This window comes from Doryrhamphus excisus, linkage group LG2 (assembly GCF_037039965.1).
Source record: "Doryrhamphus excisus strain RoL-2023G ecotype Guam linkage group LG2, RoL_Dexc_Guam_v1.1, whole genome shotgun sequence".
NCBI classification, from domain to species: Eukaryota; Metazoa; Chordata; class Actinopteri; order Syngnathiformes; family Syngnathidae; genus Doryrhamphus; species Doryrhamphus excisus.
The window spans coordinates 26,402,586-26,411,525 of record NC_136358.1 but is presented as its reverse complement, the minus strand read 5'-3'; the positions used below and the strand labels follow the sequence as shown (position 1 = coordinate 26,411,525).

General features: G+C 40.5%; 1 protein-coding gene across 1 annotated transcript in view; it reads right to left on the bottom strand.

Moving 5' to 3' along the window:
* Positions 1-3,983: 3,983 nt before the first annotated feature.
* shisa9a (shisa family member 9a) overlaps positions 3,984-8,940 on the bottom strand; it is a 47,534-nt gene continuing 42,577 nt past the window's right edge. Inside the window, exon 4 of the mRNA XM_058061372.2 lies at positions 3,984-7,971. Within this exon, the coding sequence (XP_057917355.2) occupies positions 7,064-7,971 (908 nt within the window). The 3' untranslated portion in view covers positions 3,984-7,063. The remainder of the gene's footprint in view (positions 7,972-8,940) is intronic.

The window sequence follows — 8,940 nt, the reverse complement described above, 5'->3', positions numbered from 1 at the left end:
ATTACCCCCCCTTCATAAAAAAAAAACCAAAAACTTCATAGCAACACTATGGTAATACACACACTCCTGACAGGAATTTTAAGACCAGTTGGAAAAAAAATACATTTTGCAGTTGGATTTTAAGAACATGTAAAAAATAGAATAATAATATTATAATAATAATAATAATAATAGGCTGTTCCTTAGCTGATCAAATCTGAATGTGGGTTCAATGTCACGTTTTCACAACGTCATGATCTCCTGATGGCAAAAGCACAAACCTTTCTCTCCTACAATGGAGCTTCAGGTTGTGCAGGGGCGTCAAACGGCGTCTCTAATGACTGAAGGCCCTCGACTATATGACTTGCTTCTTCAACCTTCTTAAGATCCAACAAGAAAATGTTTGCAATTTTCCAACTTCTCTTAAAATTAGGATCAGAAATGTATATTTGGGGACAAAACATCAGCTCTATCTGTTTTTCTACCAATATTTGAAGAGTACCAAAATACATTTTCCTCATAGCTTAATTTTCACAAAAAAGTCAGTAAATGGCAAAAGGACAATGGGGGCATCACGGTGCATATTATAAGCTACTGTGCAAACAATACTAGTGTTGGGAGATGGTCTTCTACCATAGAAATTAATGCTTTACGAGCCACACATAGATGCAGTGTCATGGGCCATATGTATTCATATACACATACTGTATGCATAAATATCACAAACTGGTCTGGACATCAAAAATATAAAATTGATTCTCATACACCTGTGTATGTAAGGTGAACACATGAAATGAGCCAATCAGTTAGCTGGAATATAAAAAGATTAGCTTGCGTCTGGATAGTAATCATCCCCACAAATAGCTTATTGATTCTGCTGCAGTTATGGGAATTCCCTTGGCTCCGGATATCGCAGGGTTCAATAACGAGGGCTATTTTTCATCACTTGTCGTCCCGTTTATTCTCACAGAAATTATTTCCCGATGACAATATGCGTGAGGAACATCATAGGAGTAAGCACATAAGTATTACTCTACAAAAAAAATATTAAATACAATATCTCCAATTTTTTTTTTTTTTTAATGCTGAAGTAGAAAACTCCGGATTGGTGAAAACATTGCGCATACTGTACAGACGGATGCTATACAATCGTGTAAACATTGCTGACAAAGCCCACATTGGATGCTAATGTGGAGTAGGGCGGGAAAAATATCTCCCAAAAAATGATGAACAATCTAACATAACTTAAAGTTGTCTGAGCCCTTTGGAATTACCCCTTGTATGGTGTACTTTCTTTTTTACTTACATCTTTTTTTATACATAAAACTATTCTCCACTGTTTTCTTTTGCAAAATGTTTTACTAAATTAAAAAAGGGAGAAAAAAAATCACAATTTTATGATAGTCATAAATTACACCTGTCATACTGGTAGTCTTTAATAAAGTCTTACATAAACATATAGGAAAGACCGAGTATTGCGGCAAGTCACCGCCAAGTCTGTAAGGACCACACATAGAAAAAATCTAAGGATGCATTTTGATATTCTTCAACTTTTTGTTCCCAAGTTATTGTAGAAGAAATATGTAAAGCAATACAGTTATGATGAAAAAAAAACAGGCTACATCTCAGCTTCTGTGTTTATAAATTACAAAACAAATTATTATTATTAGCATTTTTGTCGTGTCTTGTAATAGTCAACATGCCAACGTTTTTCTCGTGATGTAATGACTTTAGGACACTTTTTGAACAGTGAAATAGTCGACACATGCCGACGCCATTATTATTACATCATAAAAAAATCATCTCTTTGAGTGGGTTAGTTGATGATAATTGTGTTGTGGATATACAGGACAGTATGGCAAAGTCACTTATGTGCATTAACTTGTTACATTTTGTATTTTATTCTTAACTTAGTTGTATGGACAACTTTGTGTGTGTGTGTGTGTGTGTGTCGTCTCCGATTGCCAACCTCCCCTATAGCGCTTAGCGCCTTTCCACCAACAACGGTATCAATTATTCAAAACTTCCTTACAATCAAGTGTTGACATTGGGTCTGTTTTCGGTCTGGTGCTTCCACTGTGGAGACCCCCTTTGCCCACGCTCAGTATTTCCCAAGCTTTTGGTGATTAAAGATTGCATTGAGAGCTCCTAACCCCCCCCCCCAGCTTCTAGTCATCAACTTATTGAATATTCCTCATGGCTGATTTGCGGTTGGTTTTGTCCGGTTCTGCACAGCAAAACAAATGGGAATGCTATCCCGTGCGCTAATAGAGATCTCCAAGAGAGCAGTTTTGTATTCTGCTAGAATCCACGCTAAAGACCTGCCTCTCCTGCTTGTCGATTTGTACCACATTGTTGGTATTTGTGAGTGTGTGTGTGTGTGTGTGTGTGTGTGTGTGTGTGTGTGCTTTGGGAGCAAAGCAAAGGTGGGCGGGTTTGTGAGGTGTTTGCCTCCAGGCTTTTCCCCAATCTTTATCACGCAACCGCCACTCGTCTTGTTTACCTTTCCTCGGATCCTGTTATTGATTTGACACAACACATAGCGAAGAACTCATCCCGGCCCATCAGCCTCGTTTTAACACAAAAGGCTGAATAAAGAATGAAAGCTAAATAGTGTGTGTCGTCAAAATGCGTTATTATGATTGCTACCGCCAATGGTGACGGAGCAATACGTTAATTTGTTGTCAATCATTCAGCAATGACACACACGTTGTAAGTTGCGGTTACCAGCAAAGATAACGGCAAGAACTTTATTTTTGTAGTCAAGTGCATGTCAGTGTTTCATTATGTTTGAGTTGAGGTGCTCAGAGAGAAGAGTTCTTAATAAACTGACACCCGGTATGACCAATTGGGGCTTGCAAAGTAGTATTTTTAGCTGTCAACATGATGGACAGAATGATTTATGAGGGGAGAAAGAAACCCAAATAAAGCGTTGAAACCGCTGATTATGTCATAAACCAGTCGTATTGTTTAAAAAAAAGAACCATGCATTTTAAAGGTGATGTATTATACTCATTTTTGGACCTTTTTGTATTGAGTTATGGACTCCTATAGAGCAACTACACACAATAACCTGCGCAGAAAGCTTTCTAGATCTTCCAGAATCTGCTCTTATTCCAGCTGTATTTCTAAAACGTTTTAATTTATTACACCCATGGCCCACCTCCGGGCACCCCCACTCCACTGTGATTGGTCACACTCAACTTGCACCCAGGCACACCCATATAAGAAAGTTCCTGAAACCGAGAGTTCAGGGCTCACTTCCAAATGCACAAAATATAAAATTCAAACATTTATATGTCCAAAAAGTGGAAAAATCATAATAGGTCCCCTTTAAATATTACAGTATTGATCCAAATATAGGACAACGGTGAATGTAAGACGACCACGACTGATTTTTGGAAAAATATTTTCACTCAATTTTGTTTTCAATTTTATTTATTTTATCAACTGCTCAATACTTTCTTTGCTCACCATTACTTTAAAAGTAGCTTAACTTTACTGGTTACTAATTACTGCATTCACACTTTCTGGTCTCTGCTTTCTATCTTTGGGGGGGGGGGGGCACTTGAAGGCCATGGTGTATCAGGTGAAGATATGAGATATAAATCATTAAATAATTTCAAGCCACGCATCACCACCGCCATTATAAGTGTAATGCAAGTTGATCACGTAATAATACAACGGTAATCATTATATGTTTACACGTAAATGATGAGTACAGTAAAGTCTCGTTATATCGATATCGGTTAAAACGAATTACTACTTATTACGATACTATTTTCATTTCCCGGCAAATTTCTAGTCTTTTATGATATAATTAGCTCCGTTAGTACGATACCCGGTTATTATGATAATCCGGTTACTAGGATGCCCTTTTCATCTCCCACCAGCCAATTTGGTCTGCTTATATCGATACAAAAGCAGCTTAAATCAATCTTTGCTTAAGGATTTCAATACCAAAAAAGAACACGGCGAACGGCTGCTTCCAGTCAACTTTATTTTTCACACTTCCACCACCAGAGTGCAGCACACACAGCGGAAAACACCCGTCCCTCGCGCCTACCCCTCCAGGTGGCAACACCTTCCCTATCGATAGTTCCGGGGTGAATTATGTCCCGGTAACCGGTAATCACTACAGCGTAAGTTTATTTTTATTTACTGTAGTACAAAATGTATTGTAGTACAAAAGCATGCTAGATACGCAATCCATGAACTCAAGGAGAAAATTACATGCCATATCAAAGATCCGCCCACTTTTAATGCAGTTCGGCGCAGGATCGGATATATGGATAGTCCGGTTATATCGGTATTTTTTCCGACTCCCGAGAATATCGATATAACGAGACTTTACTGTATTATGTATGAAAACCTATAATTAGACAACCCAACTGTCTTTAGGTCCATTCTGTTGTAAATAAGATGGAAGATGAGAATTTGCATGAATTTTGCTGAAATAAAAGGTCTACATGCTTACTTTGTGCCCGAATCCTCCTCCTGTCTGTGGTGCTGATCAAGCTTGACTGTGAACCGCTGCACTCCAATCTGGATCAGATTCACCTAATTGGGTCAATGGCTCTTCAATTAACTTCCATTGAAGCGGCAGGATGTGTAATTATTCATTCATGTCGTTGGTAGGTACACTGCCTGAACCAAAAAAAAAGGTCACACACCATCACACATTTTGTTGGAACGCCTTGAGTTTGATTATGGCACACATTCGCTGTGGCTTTGTTGCATTACGTTTGTATTGATGATGGGGGATTCAGACCACGGCTCAGTGTCCCCCGCTGTTCTTCCACTTTTTAAGAACACCTTGGACCGGTTTTAGCAGTTTCAATTGTTTTAATTGGAACCCCATGACACAGATGACTGGTTGCTTAGCAAATGAGAAGCTCGTCAGGGTGAAATAACGTGTTGCTATCTGAAAAATAATCACCCATGCACTGACTTACGTGCATGCTGAGTTAAATCCAGGCGGTGACCTTTGTTGGTTTTATGATGCTGAGTTTGCGACTGACCCGACTGGAAAAACGATATATGAAAATCATAATATTGACCAGCATCCTAGAACTGTATTCTCAGGAGTTCCACTACGTATGAAGACAAAAATGAGCACCAATGTTCTTATGATAACAGTAAAGAACATTTTGTATTTTTCATAGTACAGTCACACACAAATACTAAATGAAGTTCAAACTTTTGTCCTTTTTGTGTCTTCTGTGACCCGTTTTGTCTGGCTCTCTGATTGCAACATGACTGCTTCCTGAACCAATTCATCCGTGGTCTTGACCCTATCAACCATATCAACCATTGTGCTTCTTGTTTATTTTGGGAATGGCACGGAATGACGATTTTTTTTTTTTTTGACAGAAATTGCTTCCATTGCTTTGCCCACTTTACAATTATTCCAGCGTTTGATTTTTCCATCAGGCTGAAGCAATCACACTTGGCAAGGGGGGGTTACATTTCAACTTTTCCAGGTTTTTAGATTTAGACAATTGGGTCAGATAACATCCAATTTCTGTTATTTGGTCCGAAGAAGTCTGAATAAGAAAATACCAAAAGGAGATGGAAAAATTTGAATATGTTTTTGTAGAATTCAGTTTTCGACAAAACATATTGTCAAAAATATGCCTCAGTTTTTTAGATCCTATAGACCAGGGAAATTTTAAGAACAATAACTAACTCCATATCTGTCTCCTTTCTCCCTTCATAAGTGGCAAGCGGTGATGAGGCATTCAAGCACACCGTGTATTTCTAATGTTGTCCACACATGGGAGGCGACAAATGGTCGCAACGGGCGAAACTCATCGCTAAAATGTACAAAACGGTGCACACGGGAAACAACGAGTAGCTGTGGCTAGCGACACCAGCGAGCGAGGCACTCACACGAGTCTTGCACTTTTTTGATTGCCAGATTTGGAGGTAAATGTGGGGTATCAAAGTAGTTCAGAGGGGAAAAAAGTGTCCCATGTTGATCGAATAATTTTGAAGATCAACATATATAAACATCCGTGTAATAACTACTCTGGTGCCAACAAGTTCCCATGCATGTTTATATCTTTTTATTATCATTAGGAATGTCAAATAATTCTAGAAAATCCAACAGTTTTATCCCTCCTCCGTGTTTGCCTGCGAGAAGAAAATAATTTGACTTTAGACTAGAATTTAGTCTGTAGAGATGAACTGAAACCTTAATCCATACCAGTCAACTTCTTAAATAAATCCTATGTAGGTGTTCCATTGGCGATTGAATTGATGATATAAAACGCGCACAAATCACATAAGCAAACAAAAAAGGCGTAAATGGATCGCTTGGGAATGACTGACAATTCTACAGTTTACGTTTCTGTGTTCCTTCCAATTATTGTCCTGCATGTAAGGATAAGGATATCAATATGTGCACTTCAGTGTGACTATGGAAGAATCATGTTACAGCAAGCGGATGCTGTGCGTCTGCCCCTACCCGTCACCGTGCAGACAAGAGCTGCTCCTCAGTCAGCCATTAACTGTGCTGGAGCTGAGACAGGCGACCTTGAGTGGCAAAGCTTATGAGGAGGCATCTACAAAAAAAACCTTATTTTTGCAGTCCAAAGCCCAGAGCCCTTGTCTTTTGTCAGTTTCAACACATGACAACATTTTTTTGGGGGGGGAGACATCCTGGAATGTTAGTAGTTCAATCATTTGATTCTTGCTTAACAGACATTGGGACTATCAATTTGACTTTGCAAGCAATGTCTGGGCGCTGGATGCCTTGTATTGCTTCTTGGGTTTGGTTCCCATCCATTTTCATCTCCAACAACTTCACATTGTTATGACGTCACCAATCCGACCAATCACATCAGACATCAATGAGATGTTCAGCGGTTGATGTGATTTTGATGGAATCTCTTTGTGTAAAAAAAAAAAAAAGCGACCAATCAGACATGGTGTCAGTATCGCGTCACAAAGTCGTGAATATCATTTACCGGTACCGATGAGCTTCAGCTTGAAACAAACAGACCCGTGCCTTTGACCAACTCCGGTGTTGGTGTGTATACACTTACGTCGCCATGCGTTCTTTACCCATCTTCCACTTGTCTCACACAGTCACCTCAGTCTTGCTGTTGGTCACAAAGTAGGGCTGCGTGGGGAGGAAGTGTTGGCTGTGGCTATGGCCTCGGGTACCGTGGAGCTGGTTCGGCTCCAGAACCGTACACTGAGGCCTCTTGTGGCCATAGGTCTTCCTCCGGCCAACTGTCTCTGTCCCATCCCATCCCCTTAGCCCCATACCCACCCCGTGCCCGGTTGCGATGGTGTTAGAACTGTAAGCCAATGGACGCCCCATTGTTGCAAAGCTGGGGCCAATTGGGGTCTCCGCAACCCTGGAGATGCCCAAGGATGTGCCGCCTGGCATAGTACCCCCCATGTGTGCCATGGAGGTAGTTCCCAGTCCCGGAGGCTTGCTACTGTGGCTATGAAGGTGAGTGTGGGCACTGTGAGAGCTGTAGGCAACATGGCCGTGGTTGATTTTAGGTTTCTGACCGTTGGGCTTCAAAGATCCAACGGCACCTCCACGCCGTTCTGTCGGGAGAGTCGAGACGGAGGAGACTCTGGGCATCTCAGTAATATAAGTTGCCACTGGCTCTGGGGTCAGTGGGCCCAATGAGGTCATAGGAGTCATAGAGGTCATTGGGGTCAGGGATGTCATGGGTGTCATAGATGTCATGGGTGTCATAGATGTCATGGGTGTCATAGATGTCATGGGTGTCATAGATGTCATGGGTGTCATAGACGTCAAAGCTGTCATGGAGGGCATCTGGTTCATTGTGGGGTTCATGGAGTGGGAAGCCATGGGGTTAGAAGCGATAGGGAGGTTGGCGGTCATTGACGACATGTTGGCCATGGGCGGTCGGGAGTTGCCGATAGGCTGGAGCGGAAGACCACCTTTTGCCGGCAGCTCCACCATCAGTCTGCGCTTGTTGTAGAGTTCGCCGTTGAATTTGGCAGCTGAGGTGGGAGACAAAAAAAAACAAAACTTGTAAAATATCTGAAAGCTTCATTCTTATGAGTCCTATGTAATACATGTACATCTTTATTATTGTTATCTTTTGTATGTACAGTTGTCCTTTGCTAAATCACAATTCAAATAACAAGGTTTTTCAAAATCGAATTAATAAATAACTGTTTTGACTTTACACTCTAGGGGTGTTATTCCATGTCTGCAGGGCTCTAATAATGGTAAAAACTCTATTTACAAAGTCATAAACAGGCTTTCTATGCTCTGACTACATGAATATTCTGTTTTAATAATATTGAAGACCAGTCCAGGGTGTACCCCGCCTCTCGCCCGAAAACAGCTGGGATAGGCTCCAGCATGCCCGCGACCCCCGTGAGGAAAAAGCGGTAGAAAATGAATGAATGAATAATATTGAATTCTATTTAGTAGGAATCCGGCCAAGTCTGGAACCAATTAACTGTGATAAATAAGAACGACTGTATTTTGCATTGTGTGCTTTTATTACACCGGTTCAGGGTGTACCTCACAGACGTCAGCTGTGTTGAATATGTTATGATATTTTTAGAATCTGCTATTTCTACCAGCTCAGACTTCACAAAAAATTTACTTTTAAAGAACACCGTCACCAAATAAAGTATTCTATCATACTGTTCTCATATATATATACATTTTAAGACCAGTCTTAAGACTTTCTGTACATAATAATTATAGCAATAACAATTGTGTGGCTCCACATCCAGAATTACACAAGACGTTTTTTACCTTCATTTTTGAGTGAATAATGCATGAGATGAGTCTTAATGAGAAAAATGTCTGAAATGCAGGAGGTGGGGGGGTGTAGAAGGTGTACAATTTGGCTGGATGATATCAGCCTTGGCATTACTTCTTGGTTGGTTTATTGCCCCACATTTCCTGCTCTGTCATTCACCAAGCTAGTTATGTCTTATCGGTATGAAAAT